Source organism: Oncorhynchus nerka, linkage group LG4, assembly GCF_034236695.1.
Source record: "Oncorhynchus nerka isolate Pitt River linkage group LG4, Oner_Uvic_2.0, whole genome shotgun sequence".
Classification (NCBI taxonomy): Eukaryota; Metazoa; Chordata; class Actinopteri; order Salmoniformes; family Salmonidae; genus Oncorhynchus; species Oncorhynchus nerka.
Window position 1 is genome coordinate 52099801 of NC_088399.1, and position 19809 is coordinate 52119609.

Below are 19809 nucleotides of genomic sequence, written 5' to 3' on the forward strand. Positions count from 1 at the left end.
GCACTTATGTGTGTGTGGGTGTATGTAGTATGTGTATGTGTGTTTTGGGGTGTCAGTGTAAGTATGTGGGAGTGTGTGGGTCGAGTTCAGTGTGTGTGTGCATAGTCAGTACACGCGAGTTAGTGCAAAAAAAGGGTCAGTGCAGGTAGTCCGGGTAACCATTTCATCAGCTATTTAGAAGTCTTATTTAGCAGTCTTATGTCCCGGGGGGGTAGAAGATGTTCAGGGTCCTGTTGGTTCCAGACTTAGTGCACTGGTACCGCTTGCTGTGTGGTAGCAGAGAGAACAGTCTATGGCTTGGGTGGATGGAGTCTTTTACATTTTTGGGGGGGCCTCTCTCTGACACCAGGGAGCTCGACCCGCATAGATGGAAACAGAAAAGTCTGAGCCTTTTAGGTAAAAACACTGGGGTAAATCTAGCCCATTCATAGACACTAACTACCTTTGGCATCTATTCCTGATGGTATCTTCTGGCCGGGGGAGTTACGCTTGCTCTACGGTTTTGGAAACATCTTTCATATCAGCGAGAAATAATAACAAAAAAATGTAAAAAGTTCAATTACAACACACCTTTATAGGGTTAGTGTTCCCACATGGCGATATCTCCATTTTACAGCGTTTACGGAAGACAAAGGCTACTACCTGTGCTAATTACCTGTCTAACGTGCTTGAAGTGTAGTTTGTCGGCTGGAGGCACACAACCTGTGCAAACCTGCTACAGTAAGTGTATATGTTTAATTTTTACAGATTTTTTGTTGATATGAAAGATAAGTTCCATATGTTTCAAAAACCGTATCGCAACCAATGATTATTGAAGTTTCTAAATGTTTAAACAGTGCTTAAAGCTGAGAATCCTTGGGATAAGGCAGAATGCCTTGTTTAGTGTCTTGGGTTCTGGAGAACAATGGTATATCCTGTATGGAAATGCGCCATAAGGGTATGTGTTTTTACATAGGCTTTTATTTTAACCAAAGACCATTTGGACAGAGAATAAATCAATTATTGAATAATTACTGATATTTACCCACGGTCAAAATGTTTCTCATCGCGGTGTGATGTATTTCTGTCACAGTGTGAGCCATTATTAACCTTCTCTGCCTGAACTTTGTGTCCTGTGGTGTTTGATAAAGCTCGAGATAACGGGTTTAAAGCTATGCTTAGGGCGCCATCTGGTGGTTAATACGAATACCACGTTTAAAATGCCCTTTATGTCCCTCGTGGCGTCCCGTAGTTAACCCTTTACTTTCTCGACTCCCCATATTGAACACACGTGTGGAAATAACAACAGCATGGCAAGCCAGGGACTCACTTACGATGGTTGTAATTTTTTCAGACAACGACTAGTGTTGTCAACTCTAAGTGGCAAAAGAGTCAAAATCAGAAACATACGATCTAAAGACGATAACCCAGGACTTAGAGGTAAGTGGACTGCGAAACACCAATGTGGCGTCTCATTATTACATATGGCTAGCATTACCTAGCTAGCTGTTACTACGCAGTTAAAGTTCATCCATTCCAGCACGCCCAAGTAGACTGAATTGTTGCTTTTTGGCACAAATGCCATAGAACTTAATCAACCAGCTAAGTTATTGGACAACATCTAATGCATGATACAGTAGGACCATAGCTACATAACAATGAATATTCATGTGATCCTTTTTGAGGGTTTTGTTCGTTAACATTAGCTAGGCAGCAGTCACTACCCAGCTAGCATTTGTGTTCAACCAAAGACTAACACTCCTTTGGTTCAGCTCTATAGAAAATCATGCTTCTATAAACACACACCCTTAATTCTGCAAAATATCCCATAGCTGTTTGTAGACAGTCAAGTAAATGCTGCATGTGCCTAATAAAGAGATACGGTTGTTATTGGGGTTGAGCACACTTTTATTGACATTTTTTTGTGTATGTTCTAGATTTTGAAGCCAGCTTCATCCGGCTTCTGGACAAGGTAACCAATGGGACCAGAATAGAAATCAACCAAACAGGTAAACCATGGGCAGATGGATACACAGACCCCAGCGTCTGTCGTGCTCACTGCTGAATTCCAATGTCATTGGGTTTGTTTGTACTCTGCAGCCACCTAACCTTTGAATGCATGATGCATGCATATACACCAAACTGTCCTTGGCAGGACCTCAGTTTTACACACACTTCAGTCGTTGTCACACACACACACACACACACACACAGGTCAGCACGTGTTTGAAGGGGCAAGTTATTGACAGTGGGAAAACAGGAAGGAACTCATCAGCCCTTCCAGGAGAATGAACATGGTATTACTGAAAACAGGTCATATTTTGTAATCCTGAGCCTGATTTTCTTTTCTGGTTGTAACATGAATGTTGCAGTTCAGCTCTTGAATGTTTTTTTTATGTTGCGGAGACCGTGGCGCCGCGGCACCCCCGGCAGTGTCATTGATGTTGGAGCGCAGCATTTGCGAGGCGTGATATGCACATGCTAGCGTGGGTGTAGTTGCATATGTTTACATGCTCCAAATGTCTGCTTTTGATGTTGTTCCTAGGCGTTCCATTTTTCAACTCCTTAGACCCAGAGACCAGGCAGGCCAGACGGATATCCCTGTCCTGGGCCATGTTCATAAGGGCACATCGTAGCAGGGCACACTGCAACAGAAAACAACAATCTGTGCTTCCATTGGACAACTGTATGTACTACCATCCAGTTTGAAAACATTCTTTCCGCACTGAAAACAACCCTCTCCTCTCTCTGCCCTGTAGGTACGGTGCTGTTCTACCAGCCGGGCCTGCTCTATGGTGGTGTGGTGGAACATGAGTGTAACACCCAGCGGTCTGTTGGTTACTACCTGGAAGCTCTACTCATGCTGGCTCCCTTCATGAAGAACCCTCTGAAGGCTGTGCTGAAGGGGGTCACCAATGACCCTACTGACCCCTCGGTTAGACCCATGTTCCCTTTCTTATATATACATGTGTAGCAGCTGGCTAAGGGGCAGTTTAAAAAAAATATATATATATTTCACCTTTATTTAACCAGGTAAGCAAGTTGAGAACAAGTTCTCATTTACAATTGCGACCTGGCCAAGATAAAGCAAAGCAGTTCGACACATACAACGACACAGAGTTACACATGGAGTAAAACAAACATACAGTCAATAATACAGTAAAAAAACAAGTCTATATACAATGTGAGCAAATTAGGTGAGAAGGGAGGTAAAGGCAAAAAAGGCCATGGTGGCAAAGTAAATACAATATAGCAAGTAAAACACTGGAATGGTAGTTTTGCAATGGAAGAATGTGCAAAGTAGAAATAAAAATAATGGGGAGCAAAATAAATTAAATACAGTTGGGAAAGAGGTAGTTGTTTGGGCTAAATTATAGGTGGGCTATGTGCAGTAATCTGTAAGATGCTCTGACAGTTGGTGCTTAAAGCTAGTGAGGGAGATAAGTGTTTCCAATTTAAGAGATTTTTGTAGTTCGTTCCAGTCATTGGCAGCAGAGAACTGGAAGGAGAGGCGGCCAAAGAAAGAATTGGTTTTGGGGGTGACTAGAGAGATATACCTGCTGGAGCGTGTGCTACAGGTGGGAGATGCTATGGTGACCAGCGAGCTGAGATAAGGGGGGACTTTACCTAGCAGGGTCTTGTAGATGACATGGAGCCAGTGGGTTTGGCGACGAGTATGAAGCGAGGGCCAGCCAACGAGAGCGTACAGGTCGCAATGGTGGGTAGTATATGGGGCTTTGGTGACAAAACGGATTGCTCTGTGATAGACTGCATCCAATTTGTTGAGTAGGGTATTGGAGGCTATTGGAGGAGTTAAAAAGATTTGTGGGGTGGGGGAGTGGTCCAAAATAGCAGAGGATTGACAATCGTATTTATTTATTTTTGCTTTGTGTGGGTGTTTTTTAAATGTATTCATTGGGCACAGGGGAAGGTAATGTGTGTTTTCCCTGATTCACATTTACCATATTATTTCTTTCACCCGAGCCACATTTCATCATCTGCTTGCAGATCAAGGTGTTTTACTTCCCTTATGCACTACGCTTTTCCCTCGCGCTAACAATACCACCGGTCAATATCGTCTGACTGTCTATCCTGCTCTCTATCCACCATTCATGGTGACAATAGTGGTAGGTGGATAATTTGTCCAGAACTGCAATGGGCTAATTAGCAGTCTTATCCCGCATGTGGCGGGTCATCATTCTCTCAAGTCGTCCTTTCCAGCAGCCTACCCCCTGCATCCCACTGCTGGATTGTTTCTGGTTCTAAGTAGGGTTGGTCCTGGTCGGTCCCTGGATGGAAGACCAGATGCTACTGGAAGTAGTGTTGGAGGGCCAGTAGGAGGCACCCTTCCTTCGGGTCTAAAAAAAAAAACATATCCCAAATGCCCCAGGGCAGTGATTGGGGACATTGCCCTGTGTAGGGTGCCGTCTTACGGATGGGGGTGTTTACTAAATATGTGGTCACTAAATATCGCGTGGCACTTATCGTAAGATTAGGGGTGTTAACCTCAGTGTTCTGGCTAAATTCCCAATCTTTCCCTAATACCTTTTTTTGTTCATTTTCTTTTCATTACTACTACTCGCTGTTTATTATCTACGAATAGTCCCTTTACCCCTACCCACAGTACATGTACAAATGACCTTGACTAACCTGTACCCCCGCACATTGACTCAGTACCGGTACCCCCTGTATATAACCTCGTTATTGTTACTTTTTTTACATTGTTTTTTACTTTAGTGTATTTAGTAAATATTTCCTTAACTGCGTTGTCGGTTAGGGGCTCGCATTTTACGGTAAGGTCTACATCTGTTGTATTCGGCGCATGTGACAAATCAAATTTTATTGGATTTGAATACCATCATGGCCACCTAATCATGCCCAGCTTCCAATTGGTTCATCCATCCCCACCTCCTCTCCCCTGTAACTATTCCCCTGGTCATAGCTGTAAACGAGTCTTTTCTCAGTCAACTTATCTGGTAAAATATATAATAATGTGGCCACACATGCTCCCAGTAACACTCCGTCTGCTCTGTCTCCTCTACCATCCGAGCATCTATTCCTCGTACTTCTAGAACATTTCAATATAGCCAAAATATTTAACATTTAAAGTGTATTACCTTTTTATGTTTGGCATAAACACAACCAGTGACAATGTTTTAATCTCATTAGGCTACTTCATAAGTCTCCTGTAGGTTACCTGCGCACGTTTGTCCAACATTTAATTCCAGCATCTATGCACGGGTCAGTTACAAAGCAGCAAAAAGTTTAATGACTTGCAGAGATTGTCAAGCCTTCGAAACTGGGTACAAGATGGGGAGGGATGAATTTTCTGTTTGTCAAGGTTTTAAGTAGCTATGTTTTTAGGGCTGTGACAATACCAGTATCGCAATATGTTTTTCATGACGAAAACATGAAGCAGATCAAATGCTTTGGTCCTCTAAAAACCTACTTTATGTAAAATATTGTGTCCTATAGTTTGGAAAATAATACATGTGAGACTGGATGACAAGATAATGTTTGTTTCCAACATTAAGGTAGTTTTCCTAAAGAAGTTAAATCCGCTATGTGTTTTGTTTCCTTGCCACGATATTAATGAGTATCGCCATACTGCTATGTTTCCATTTACTTGTCCAGTGAGTTTTTTTGTTGTTGTAGACATTTAGAAAGTTCGCATAGAAAATAGATGCAACAATTGCCTGCTAGGTTGCGTTTCCATTGAACTATCTTGAAAAACCGCTGGACATAATGACGTCACATTTCGCTAGAACTTAATGTTGAGTCAAAATGTAGGGGTTGAAGTGTTTCCATGACCTATTTAGGGCAACTGCGCATCAATAAATTGGCGGCAGCCTATATGCCCAAACGCCTTTCTTGTTTCATGCCTCGAGTAGCCTGTGAAAGCCAGCATGGATAGAATGCAATAATTGACTAATATTCAAATAATTCTCATGTGCCAATGTATCGCCACGGACCGTGCCATGGTGAAACTTGCACTCCTTTAGATCTGAAATGATTGGATGGTGAAACTTGCACTCCTTTAGATCTGAAATGATTGGATGGTGAAACTTGCACTCCTTTAGATCTGAAATGATTGGATGGTGAAACTTGCACTCCTTTAGATCTGAAATGATTGGATGGTGAAACTTGCACTCCTTTAGATCTGAAATGATTGGATGGTGAAACTTGCACTCCTTTAGATCTGAAATGATTGGATGGTGAAACTTGCCGGCGTTTTGGGCGTTCTTAAAAGTCAGGTCGGGACAATCCGTGTCCTGTAAAGAAGCCTGTTTTTTATAGTTGGGAAGGGGGGGCGAAATGATTTTGCAAGCAGTAGGCATTTAGAATTAAAAGTGGAGCTAATAGTTACATGATGACATCGCCTGCGTACCTTCAAACTTATTCTGCAATCATCATTTATTCTTGTCGCAATAATGTTGGCCAAAAGAAAGATCCGCCCCTGTCGCACGAATACAAATGTTGTCGATCTTTAGAAAATGTCTCCTATCTGCTGTTTCCATTTTATACTATCATTCAAAAGTTTGGGGTCTCTTAGAAATGTCCTTGTTTTGAAAAAAAATACATGTTTGTCCATTATAACGATATCAAATGGATCAGGAATACAGTGTACTTAAATAACTATTGTAGCTGGAAACAGCTTTTACATTTTTTTAATGGAATATCTACATAGGTGCACAGAGGCCCATTTATCAGCAACCATCACTCCTGTGTTCCAATGGCACGTTGTGTTAGCTAATCCAAGTTTATCGTTTTAGAAGGCTAATTGATCATTAGAAAACCCTTTTGCAATTATGTTAGCACAGCTGAAAACTGTTGTGCTAGTTAAAGAAGCAATGAAACTGGCTTTCTTTAGACTAGTTGAGTATCAGGAGCATCAGCATTTGTGGGTTCGATTACAGGCTCAAAATGACCAGAAACAAAGAACTTAGCGAATTTCTGACGTGCACTTTGAACATGTTAGAATAACTGTCCACGTTTACTTTTCCTCTGCCAACAAGACGAGTAACGAACAGCGAAATCACTAGCCTATGTCAATCTGCTATAGTCGAAAACTTTAAGCTACCTGTGATATTGGTAATCGCCTATTCCCAACAGACTCTGGGACAGTCGTGGGACTCCGACTGGGGACGAAACGCTTTGAACCGTCATCCAACTCGGGCCTCTTTCTAGAGGTCTGACTTTTTGACCTGAAGATCACGGACTTCATGATTTGACCTAGTATTTTTCAGAGTTCCCAGTTGTCATGAAAAGCACCACAAGATGCTGCCAATTAGCATCAAAATATTTAAAAAATAGGATTTCCCCTCGCTGATCATTGTCTGCAGCCGGCTTTGGTCGTAAAATAATGCAACAGTTAGGGAGAGTGAGCTTGTGGCGTGAGGTGGTCGGCAATCCCTCAACCTTCTTGCCATGCGTGGCATCGACTGTGCCACAAGTTAATTCAATGAGGGGGGGGGGGGGGGCGCATTGTTTTTGTTTGTAAAACAGAGTTGGCGGAATTGTCCTTTAAATTGTTATGATGCAGGGGGTTGTGATTTCCACTCATGCTGAATGGAGACGTGCTCGTAAACGTTGTATAAGTGGAAAACCAAACCTCTTCTCTCGCCCTTTCTGCCAGGTTGACCAACTCAAGTATACGTCCATTCCTGTGATGAAGAGGTTTGGGATTGATGGAGAGGGGCTGGAACTGAAGGTGAGGCTTTTAGAGCACATTCCTAGCATTACTATGGGTTTACCTGTCTTCATATGACATACAGTATAACTGCTATCTTTGTCTGGGACTCTTCGTTGGTATGTGGTGAAATGTGTTATTGGTATAATGTTTTATAGCATTTTTTTTGTTGTTGAGACTTTTTTTGCAACTTGCCAGGCTTTTGGAAGAAATGATTCTGAATGATTTTACCTGGTTAAATAAATAAAGACGATTGTGTTTCCTGTGTCCAGGTAGTGAAAAGGGGGATGGCTCCAGGTGGGGGAGGCGAGGTACTGTTTACGTGTCCCGTTCGCAAGACTCTCCGTCCCGTCCAACTGTCAGAGCCTGGCAAGATCAAGCGAATCAGAGGAATAGCGTATCTTTTTCAGTCTCTTAATTAAATGTTTTGAATCTTTTGTCCTTTCTCTTATGCTGTGGTCGAGAGTCTTGACTCCAGCAAAATGTATGGAAGTTAGGTCTTTTTGTCTTTGTTTACGTTCTTGTATTTTTCTGTCATTGCCACCTTGCTTTACCTGGCTCATATAACACAACTTTATTGATCCGTTATACGGAGACAACAGAAATTGTTACACACCTTGACATTGGTCGTACAGATACTCTGTTAGAGTCTCTCCACAGATGGCCAACAGAATAGTGGACTCTGCCAGAAGCATACTGAATAAATTCATTCCTGATATCTACATCTACACAGACCACATGAAGGGGGACAAGTCTGGAAAGTAAGTCATCTCCCAGCCTGTGTCATATTCATTCGTCCATAGCGTAGGAAAACGAAGGTAAACCCTCTCCGTTTCAGTCAACCGTGGTCTTTCTCTGGTGCTGTGACTTTGGCCACTAGATGGGGCTATAGTTAAGAAACGCTGGAAGATTTACTTTTCAAGAAAGGAGGCGGCAAACTGTACTCAACTAGGGATGTTAATCGGCTAGCTGCCGAAAATACATTTGACCGGTCATGCTTATTGGTCTATAGGTTAATTTGCATAGTTTAGTGGAATGAAATTGGACCGTGTGTATTTTTGTTAGTTCGTCTAGTATCTTATTTATCACATGCACACCAGACGGTGGAAATTCAGTGGAGTAATATCACCTGTCGAACAGCGCGAGCGGCAGTCGATTGCTGCTGGAGTGAAACGTGTTCTTATAAGCCCAGTCATTGCGCAACAATTCAAAATGCATGTTAAAAGTAGTTTTGATGGCCTTGATGAAAAGGAGGATCCCAGCTTTCGATTGATACAATGTTTTATTTCTCAACTCCTCTAATTGAAGCCCGTCCTGCATTCGAGTGCCTAGGCAATACGTTTGGCAGGCTATCGGCATGTTATCTGCCACCGTGCAATTAGAGGCAGTGTGCATTTTCGAAACATATACTTCACTGTTTGAAACCGGGAAGTTTTACTTCAAATTATGAAATGATGTCTTACCCGCTTCAAAGTAGCCTAGCCAAAATCCGACCATAGAACCACGGAGGCAATTATTTTATAAGGACTTCCTCATAATGCCATTGAAAACAGGATTTCTCTCCCGTTCTATTGGTTTTCATATCAACTTTCTTTCGCTGTCCAGAAGCCAAAGGCACAATCCTAGTAATATTATCAACCTATCCACCGCATCGTTCGATTCACCCTCTAAGGAGCTTTTCATCTCTGTCACATGTGGAACCACTCGCATCAGTTGTGCTGTTTAGAACTGTGTTTTCCAGTGAATTGCATTTTGGCAAATGTTTTACATTGCCTGCATCATTAGTAGTTGTTAAATAATATACACTACATGACCAAAAGTATGTGGACACCTGCAGTCCTGTTCTGTAATCTTGTGTGGCCTACCACTTTGCGGCTGAGCCGTTGGCTTCCCTAGACGTTTCACTCCACACAAACAGCACCTACAATTGACCAAAATGTGCATCCCTAATCAAAATCGATGAACAATGTCCCCTTTTGATGATCTTAGTTTTTACTGCTTAATCAACAGCCAAAGCATACATTTCTGATGAGGCACAATCTGTTTATCATAGGAAACATTTGTCATCAGTCATGTTGAACACTCGTGCTGAGCAATTATAATAGTTTGGGTTATAAATGATTCTTTTTTTACATTTAAATGCATTGTGGGTTGAATGCTGTAACAATACAGAATAAAATGATTAAAGTCTCATGATGGTAGGGACTGCCCAGTACTGCTTATCACTTATTAAGCATAATTTATTCACATTACTTTACTAAAATGTTTTTGTTGTGTATATTACATTTGTTTTAGGCCTATTTGATGTCTTGGAACGAAATAGAAAAGTCCTCATCTCTATAGAGCTGCTGACTATGCTGTCTGACAACCACTATTTTAGTAGTTCTTAACGTAAATAAGGCATACGTTTATGACTGCTGAATACCAACTATCGATCTGAGATCATGTATTTTCGGGTAGAGGCACCTCACGAAACAACTGCTCTCTCCCTCGCGATTGTGCATTTTTTTGGCCCTTCTCTCAGACTAGCAGGTGCGGATTATGGTCATTGTAGTTAATTACCACATTTTCTGCGCTAAACTAGGTAGAAAATTGTAGGATCTGATTAATCTAGAGAAACTGCGCGTTGCGCGCAGAAAAAGATGGAACGTAATGGAATTACGATAATGGAACAGATGTCAGGTCAGTTTGTTTTAAAAAATGGAAAATCACAGAAATGTTGGTTAATCGCTCAGCGCTAATGGCCGCACTAACAAAAGTGGTTCTAGTCCACTTCAAGGTTCAAGGGTACTGTTTCGAGTAGCAAATAGTAGCTAGCGTTTCACTTAGTGACGCATACACACATTGATAAGGTTGTTTTCCCCAGAAAACCGTTCAATCACGGCCGATTTCTCTCCCTCAGGTCTCCGGGCTTTGGCCTGACCTTGGTGGCTGAGACCCTGAACGGGACGTTCCTTAGTGCAGAGCAGGTGTCCACCCCCCAGGGGCAGGGAGACCCTGTGCTGCCTGAGGACCTGGGAAGAAACTGTGCCAAGCTACTGCTGGAGGAGATCTACAGGGTGGGTGACACACACACACACAATCAATCGAAACCCAAGCCAAAGGGCGTGGTGCACTTAAAAAAAAAAACTTTTTAAAGACGTTTTAGTAATTTAGCCGACGCTCTTATCCTGAGCTACTTAGAGTGGTGAGTACACCCTTTTCCCGGGTGGTCCCACCCGGGAATCGAACCCGCAACCCTGGTGTTGTAAGCGCCATGCTCTACCAGCTGAGCCACTCAGGACTCCTGTCAAACGTGTTTTAAGTTGAAGTTGAAGCTCTTGTTGACTTTAAATGTACTATTTAACCTTTTATTTAACCATAAGGTCCCATGGAGATCAGAAGACCTTTTTCCCAAGGGACACTTGGACTATCATGTCTAACTGTCATTACAGCGGTTGAGTACATACCGGACATTAAGTGTCTGGACTTGTTAATTCACACATTCAAATCACCATCTGTTTTAAGGCTAAATGTTTGCTATTCTCAGTTTGCGGTATTTACCCTCAGTGACGCAAACAGACTATCATGTCTAACGGTCATTACAGCTGTTGGGTACATACCAGACATACCAGACACGTTTACTCTCACAGAGCGAGTGAGACATCGTTCAGACTCAGCTCATGGTTACAGGGAATGTGGGTAAACAGGCAGGACACTGTTTGTTTACATGTTGTGATTGAGTCAAGCCCTCAACTGTGTTACAGAGACGTATGTGTCTGACAGACCCTAATGTGCTGTGGACATCTGGGCCCGTATTTGCGAAGCGTCTCAGAGTAGCAGTGCTCATCTTGGATCAGGTTCTCCCTCTAAATCATTATGATTTAAAAGGATAAACTGATCCTAGATCAACACTCCTTCAAGACGCTTTGTGAAAATGAGCCTTGACTTGTATGAGATTACCCGTGCCTGGTCGGTTTTCACACACGAGTCAGAGACACAAAAAATCTGTTGTCTGTTATGTCAGTCTGTCTATAAAGTGACTGTACCAATCTAGACAACATGAATAAATATGTTCCACGTCTTTAACCAAATCAAATCCAATTTTATTTGTCACATACACATGGTTAGCAGATGTTAATGTGAGTGTAGCAAAATGCTTGTGCTTCTAGTTCCGACAATGCAGTAATAACCAACAACCAGTGCAATTCTAGAAGTGTTAATGCTGGGTAAGTGGTTAAGGCGATGGATTATAAATTGAGGTTAACGCTATGTCATTGTGAATGTTATCTATAAGTGGTAATATGATAACGATGTGATGCAAAACTCGCCTCACGTCTTTGAGAATGTACTCCCCCAAAGAAAAGGGCACTTTATCAACAACAAAAGCCGCGGAGTCTGTGACTTCACTTTTCTCCTCCTGACTCACACTGGTCACCCCCTTTCATAAGAGCATGTGAATCCAGTTAGCCAGAAGAATTTGATGATTTGTTTTGAATGATGAATATTGTTGCTTACTTCTCTACTAAGCTAGGCCCGTGGAGAGCGACTGCTTCAATCTCCTCATTGGCCAAGAGGAGGGAAGGGTAAGACTAGGAGATAGAAGAGTCACTGGTGTCTCCTGGGAATGGTTGTTTGAAGCATATAAGGGTGGTTGAGTTTCTTTTGGAGGACATGCGATGCACACCTGTGTTTGTTCAGTGGCTAATCAGTAGTGCTGGCTGGCAGGCAGGCAGGCAAGCAGCAAGCGTAGTGGTCGTAGTAAACGGGAGATATGTTTTGGAGCGCCTGGTGAGATGAGGGACAAGGAGAGCGGCTGTAAGTAGTGGTCTTTTTAATATTTGAATATTTATTCATCTCTTTTAGAGTTGAAATCAATACAATGCATTTGGCAAATTGTTAAATATGAAATTAAGTATGTAAAGTTGAACCTCTGGCTTTTAGATGATTTGATAGTATTGGTCCAGTAACTCACCCATATGTTACCTTCATGTCAGAATGTCTTGCGCTTTGGTGGTTTTCTATGCATGGTGACAAACAAGCATAATGTCAGCCTTTTTAAACTTCATTTTCTGTGTGGTTCAGAGGCAGGCTACGCCTACGCATCTTAGACAGTGGATTGTAGCACTCCCTTTCCCTTCTTCAAAATAGTAGGCAAAATCATTCAAGGTATTTTTCTGGACCTAGGTTACTATAATTCAATTTGACCATTTCTTTTCCACCAGTTGATGAGATGCCAAATACACTGGGGTCTGAAATTATTGACACCGTTGATAAAGACGAGCAAAATGACTCAAATAAATCATACAAATGCTGCACTATATTGTATGCTTAAAAAAAAGGGAAATGTATATTTTATACTAATACAATTGCTCTGAGAAATATATTTTGTTCAAGAAATTAAAAAAATCTCAAAGGTATGGACTAAAATGGACGTACCTATTTTCAATCACCTCGTGAAGATATTGGCACTGAGGCTTTTTCTTCCCAATTACAATCTTGTCTCATCGCTGCGACTCTCCAACGGGCTCGGGAGATTCGAAGGTAGGGTCATGCGTCCTCCGAAACATGACTCGCCAAACCGCGCTCTTTAACACCCACTCGCTTAACCCGGAAGCCAGCCGCACCAATGTGTCGGAGGAAACACTGTTCAACTGACGACCAGAGTCAGCCTGCAGGCGGCTGGGCCCGCCACAAGTAGTTGATAGAGCGCAAAAAAAAAAAAAATGGCATGGAATTCTAAGAAAATCGTGTCTTCTAAATGAACTAGTGTAGCCCACAGCCATATGGCATAGCCAGATCAGGGCCTAACATAAGAACAACTCAAGAGTATGCTTTTCTGTTCTTCTGAAATATACATTTTCTTCACGTCGTGTTTCTTTTAGACCTGTCTAAGATAAATGATGGATTTATTGTGATTGTGTAGGCTATATTAAATGGATTTATTAGATGTTTTAGAATGTGGAAGCCAGGAGATGCTAAACGTGTTTAGGTTAATTAACAATTCAATTACCGCAAGACAGGCAGTTATTTGCTTGACAATCACCGGCTGACAAAATGTCATGACCACCACAGCCCTACCCATGATGCAATGTTACTGTTTTAAATGGTAGGTCCAGACCATGCCTTATATGATTTAAACATTTTGTCTTATGTCCTTATTCTGTTACATTTTTCATCAGGGGTCAGGACATATCTTTCCTAGACGGATCATCGGGTCAGACTGACTGTCTGGAGATTACAAACAGTGAATTGTTTGGATTCCCAGTAGTATCATAGAACACATAATGACTGGAGACAATGTTGCCTTAGTTATTTGAAAAACCGATTTTAAGTGATTGAATCATATTCATGCTGATGACCAGATGTTGGGCATAAAGAAGGTTACTGTCACTGCATGCTCAACATAGCACGGGATTCACAGCCAGACTAGTCTCTCTGTCTAACCTCTGTGCTCTTTAGTAAATCTAAGATGTTGGGTTGGGCAACTCTTTTATTTTTTTCTAGGGTTGGGCAGCTCTGCTGTGTGCCCTGCAAGAATTTTACTGTGCCGCACCAGTCAAATTCAAACCTTCGACGATGGCTGTCAATTATCGTCGATAGACAATGCTATCGCCCAACCGTACTAAAATGTAATATGTCGAGAAGCTACAAGGGGATTGACAGAGATGATTGGACTGTAACCTTGTCTGTCTGAGTACTGAGTACACTTCAGTATTAGAGTTGGTGTATTTGTTGTCTCTACCATGTTAAGATTGTTCATGTTTCAAGTTGGGTTATGTCAATTCTTATTTTTGAATAATAGAATGATCAGTCTAATCTGCTTTTTGTTATCTTCTAAGTAAGGCCGTGACGCCACATTTGGTCTTATCTTAGAGGGGATTGAGCTTTTTGGGACCTCTCCCCTTGTGACGTCGGTGTGTTATGTTGTTGTTTCTGACGCACTGACCCCCCCCCCACCCACACTCTGCGCTCTCTCTTTCAGGGCGGCTGCATCGACTCAGCCAATCAAAGCCTGGCTCTCGTGTACATGACCTTGGGTCAACAAGATGTATCTAAAGTGCTGCTCGGCCACCTCTCTCCATACACGTAAGTTATTTATTTATATATATATTTTACAGTAAGCTGGTTGGCAGGACCTGCGATCCAACGTTCTCTCCTATAGCTGGAATTTAAACCGGCTGTGGTCAAACAAAAAGGGACTAACCTGATAGTGGAAAGCAAACAAGTTATTTACAATAATTGTTGTCATTTACGGTAAACCTTTGGCCACATTTTTGTTGAATCTTTTGTTTGACGATTTGTGCAAAACATTTAGGTGAATGCTTCTGGTTCTTCTACGAACTTCAAAATAATGTTTTATTAGTACATCTGTTTTAATGTTGTATTTAATTATTTTATGAGAACATTTTGAGATGAAATCCAATCCATTAATATCCTACAAATGCGGTAGAGAATATTGGCCCCGAATGGAGCAACATTTTCTGATTTCTCTTTTCAAAACTGGTTGAATGGCTATTTTTACCCTGTAGGCACCTGCACTTACCACAGGTGAGAAATTACACAGTAAACAAGAATTTTCCTCCAACCAAATGAATTAAAGTGTTGAATGATTTCGTCCAGGCCATTATTACTTTAAAGTGAAAATAAGACATGTTTGTTTGGATCTAAAAAAAAAGATATATAAAACAAATACACATGTGAACACAGTTTTACATTTCAATATATTTTAGAAGAAATCGTGCAAGGGTGACTTTATTTGACTGCATCTGTAGTAGAGAAAGTTAAGACTAAGCCATAAAGGTAAATAACTGGTATCCATGTGTGTTGACATTTGTACATGTTTGTCGTTGTGTTTCGATCCCCTGATAGCATGGCAGTGATAATGTGGCTGTCGGGGACAACGGGTTCATCACTCCTTCTCACGTAGGGTTTTTACCGGGCACATTCGCCCACGGTTGGCTCCATGTCAACTACAATTCCAACAATTTTTTTCCCCATTTAGAAATGTCAATCATCGCTTTCAAAGTGGTTTTTGAAACATATGCTGATATGCCAGTGATCAAAATCAAATCAAATGTTGTCACATGCGCCGAATACAACAGGTGTGGACGTTACAGTGAAATGCTTACTTTACAAGCCCTTAACCAACAATGCAGTTTTAAGAAGATACTTTTTTTTTTTTAAGTAAGAGATAAGAATAACAAATGATTAAAGAGCAGCAGTAAATAACAATAGCGGGACTATATACATTTACATTTAAGTCATTTAGCAGACGCTCTTATCCAGAGCGACTTACAAATTGGTGCGTTCACCTTAAGACATCCAGTGGAACAGCCACTTTACAATAGTGCATCTAAATCTTTTAAGGGGGGTGAGAAGGATTACTTTATCCTATCCTAGGTATTCCTGAAAGAGGTGGGTTTTCTGGTGTCTCCGGAAGGTGGTGATTGACTCCGCTGTCCTGGCGTCGTGAGGGAGTTTGTTCCACCATTGGGGGGCCAGAGCAGCGAACAGTTTTGACTGGGCTGCGCGGGAACTGTACTTCCTCAGTGGTAGGGAGGCGAGCAGGCCAGAGGTGGATGAACGCAGTGCCCTTGTTTGGGTGTAGGGCCTGATCAGAGCCTGGAGGTACTGAGGTGCCGTTCCCCTCACAGCTCCGTAGGCAAGCACCATGGTCTTGTAGCGGATGCGAGCTTCAACTGGAAGCCAGTGGAGAGAGCGGAGGAGCGGGGTGACGTGATATACAGGGGGTACCGGTACAGATTCAATGTGTGAGGTCACCGGTGTTGAGGTAATATGTACATGTAGGTAGTTATTAAAGTGACTTTGCATAGATAATAACAGAGTAGCATCAGCATAGGAGGGGGGGGGGGGTAGCCATTTGATTAGATGTTCAGGAGTCTTATGGCTTGGGGGTAGAAGCTGTTTATAGAAGCCTCTTGGACCTTGACTTGGCGCTCCGGTACCGCTTGGCGTGCGGTAGCAGAGAGAACAATCTATGACTAGGGTAGCTGGAGTCTTTGACCATTTTTAGGGCTTTCCTCTGACACCGCCTGGTATAGAGGTCCTGGATGGCAGGAAGCTTGGCCCCAGTGATGTACTGGGCCGTACGCACTACCCTTCCCTATCAGCAAGAAAGAATCATTCAAACAAAAAAGACTTTGTCACAGTTTTGCACCTTCATTTGACGAAATACACTTCCTCCCCAGTTACGCGTACACACACACACACGTGTTCAGACAAAGCTCGATAGCAAATCAACAAAAATCCATGGCAAAAATTAAAATGTGAAGCAGACCAAATTCTTTGGTTCTTTAAAAACCTGCTGTATGTAAAACAGTGTGCTATAGCTTGGAATATATTGACAGCATAATGATGTTTGCTTCGAACATTTTAGGGCTGTTTTCCTAAAGAAGCTAAACGCTTTGTGTTTTGTTTCATTGCCGCAATACTGGTATCGTCCCGGCCCTAACCCTAAAAAGGTGTAGTAAAATGATTTCTCTCTGATATGAGTGTCGCAGCAGTCTTAGGCACTGCATCTCAGTGCAAGAGGCGTCACTACGGTCCCTGGTTCGAATCCAGGCTGTATCACATCTGTCCGTGATTGGGAGTCCCATAGGGCGGGGGGTGCACAATTGGCCCAGCGTCGTCCGGGGTAGGCTGTCATTGTAAATGAGATTTGTTCTTAACTGACTTGCATAGTTAAATGAAAGATGCGTTATGTTTCCAAAACCGTATCGCAAGCGATGCATTTTAACATTCAGAACGAGCATCAGGGATCTTTAAAAAAAAATGTGTTTTAACTCCCCCCGAACAGAAGATGCTATTGTCAATATGAATGGGTTCCAGTCCTCTCAGAGTATGAACTATGAACTGTCCATTTTCAGTTATCATGGTACCGGTGCTGTGTCCCTGTCAAGTACAGTACTATGATAACTGAAGATTGGCAGTGCCAAATCAATGGTTCTCTGATCACCTTCTGAGGCAGCTAGGCAGGACTATACAGCTCTCTGTGCTTTTTCTTTTCTGTGAGTGTGGATCGTCCAATTTTGGATTCTGAGTTCTCATTATTGATGTTCTACAGTATGTTTGGACGGTCCATCCATTTCCTGTTTTGTGTGTATATGTTGTTGTGTATGGGTGATCATAAAGACCTTTGAGCTGCTGTTTGGTGTTTTTGAAGGCATTCCAAAGCACACACTGTCCTCGGTCAGTGCTTGTCCCCGGTCATCTACTCTGACATCACACACCGGGTCAGGGGTAGGGTTGCAACATTTTGGGAATGTTTTGTTCTGGTTGGAGGATTCCAGATTTCCTGCGTATTCCCTCCTAATTTCGGGAATCCTCCAACAGGGATTTCGGGAAAAGAAGGGAATTTATTAAAAGTTCCTGGAATTCTGCCACCCTTGTCAGGGGTCACAGTGCTTCTCAGTATTCCAGTGTTTGATGTTCCCTCTGGCCTTTACAGTCTTTTTCTATGATGCTCTGGTGTTTTGTATTTGACTGTTGTAAAATAACAAATAATCTGCCTGAGGTTAGCCTGTCTTGTGTTGTACTGCTGTATTTGAGTAGCCCAACCCACCTAAACTCTCGCTCTCCTCTCAGGATTGAGTTCCTCAGACACATGAGAGACTTCTTCCAGATGATGTTCAAGATCGAGACTCAAAAACCATCGGAGGACGAGAGGAAAGGAGGAGACAAAGTACTGATGACCTGTGTTGGAGCCGGCTATACCAACATCAGCAAATCGATCAAATAAAGACTGTACAGTATTTTTCTACCTGTGTCGTTCTTGAATTGCGGTGGTGTTTGGATAAATCATTTTTTTCCTAGATTTTTATTTAAATGTATTTGGGCACGTTCTAAATCAACTGTCAGCTTAATGATTTTAAATCATTTTTGCCATTTGGATAACATTGTGCAGTAGGAGTAGTAACACCAATAAGACATTTTATGTTGAGGATATTTGTAAATGGAGGTCACGTGCTCAAATCGAAGGTCACGATTAACCCTTAAATGATGTGATCAATAATGTTGCTCACAATGTTATTTCCCATCATTTAAATTGACTAACACCAAGTGAGTTTTTGGATTTAAACTCACCAAATTATCAATGGTATCCTCAAATTGATGATGTACTAAAAGGGTTTATTTAATAGGCTCCTCCCCTGAGACATTTGCCACTGGTGGGAATACTCAAGGAACTTATCTTTGAATTTCAAGGCAGTAACCCCAATTACATATTACTGAGGTACAGACATTATACAATAAGTATTTTAATGGTCTGTTATTGATCGAGACAATATATTAAATACATTTGTTCACTTTCTTTCAAAATAATAGATACCTCGAAATCCCCAAAACATGTCACTATAACATTACTCATCACTACTGGAACAAGCCAATTTGCATACTCAAAGTAGATTTAAACAATACATAAACTAGGTTTTGCATTATGTTGATCATTGATAAACGGTTCAATATAAACAGAACCATGTATGATGTGTAACTATTTGTGTTTTTGTATGGTTGCAAGGGATCTAATTAAAATACGGGAATCTGTAGGATTTCCTCTTGAGCATGAATTATGACCACATTTCCACTGTTCATAAATTCAGTATTCATTCTATATAGCTGAGCATCTCAAATAGAACTCTATCGGTCTTTAAATCTACACCACATATACCATGTTGAACAAACGTGCATCATTGACAAATAATTTGAATTCTTGTCTTCTAACTGTTGCCAAATAATGACATCAGCACAAAACATTAAGAACACCTTAATTTTGAGTTGCACCTCCCCCGTTTGCCCTCCAAACAGCCTCAATTCGTCGAGACACAGACTCTATAAGAAAGATTGATTCTTCCATTAATGTAATTGTCTGCATCATTTCCAATACCCCATATATATTTTGGGGTATATATAGTAGCAGTCAAAGTTGGGACACCTGCTCATTCAAGGGTTTTTCTTTTGTTTTTACTATTTTCTACATTGTAGAGTAAAAGCGAAGACATCAAAACCATGAAATAACACCTTGACGACAGCTTTGCACATTCTTGGTATTCTCTCAACCAGCTTCATGAGGTATTCACCTGGAATGCATTTCAAATAACAGCTGTGTCTTAAATTAATTTGTGGAATTAAAAACGCATAGG

At 41.6% G+C, this 19809-nt stretch overlaps 1 protein-coding gene and 1 long non-coding RNA gene across 2 annotated transcripts; one reads left to right on the forward strand and one right to left on the reverse strand.

The window, feature by feature from the left end:
* The first annotated feature begins 1240 nt into the window (after nt 1–1240).
* On the forward strand, nt 1241–18428 carry rcl1 (RNA terminal phosphate cyclase-like 1). Its single transcript, XM_029628383.2, has 9 exons — nt 1241–1419; nt 1917–1988; nt 2739–2914; nt 7616–7690; nt 7942–8066; nt 8305–8430; nt 10572–10728; nt 14634–14737; nt 18257–18428. Exons 1-9 carry the CDS (start codon nt 1290–1292, stop codon nt 18408–18410), a joined length of 1119 nt encoding a protein of 372 aa, XP_029484243.1. The 5' UTR covers nt 1241–1289; the 3' UTR covers nt 18411–18428.
* LOC135571423 (uncharacterized) lies at nt 12322–13717 on the reverse strand. The gene is made up of 2 exons (XR_010463795.1): nt 13088–13717; nt 12322–12669 (listed from the first exon to the last, which is right to left on the reverse strand). It is a non-coding gene; the product is annotated as an uncharacterized LOC135571423 (long non-coding RNA).
* Nucleotides 18429–19809: the final 1381 nt, after the last annotated feature.

Excerpts from the sequence above, each read along its gene's own strand:
- rcl1 (XM_029628383.2), top strand. The coding sequence starts at position 1,290 with ATGGCAAGCCAGGGACTCACTTACGATGGTTGTAATTTTTTCAGACAA. Across the intron at positions 1,420-1,916 it reads CGATAACCCAGGACTTAGAG|ATTTTGAAGCCAGCTTCATC; the intron begins GTAAGTGGACTG and ends TGTATGTTCTAG. Across the intron at positions 7,691-7,941 it reads GAGAGGGGCTGGAACTGAAG|GTAGTGAAAAGGGGGATGGC; the intron begins GTGAGGCTTTTA and ends TCCTGTGTCCAG.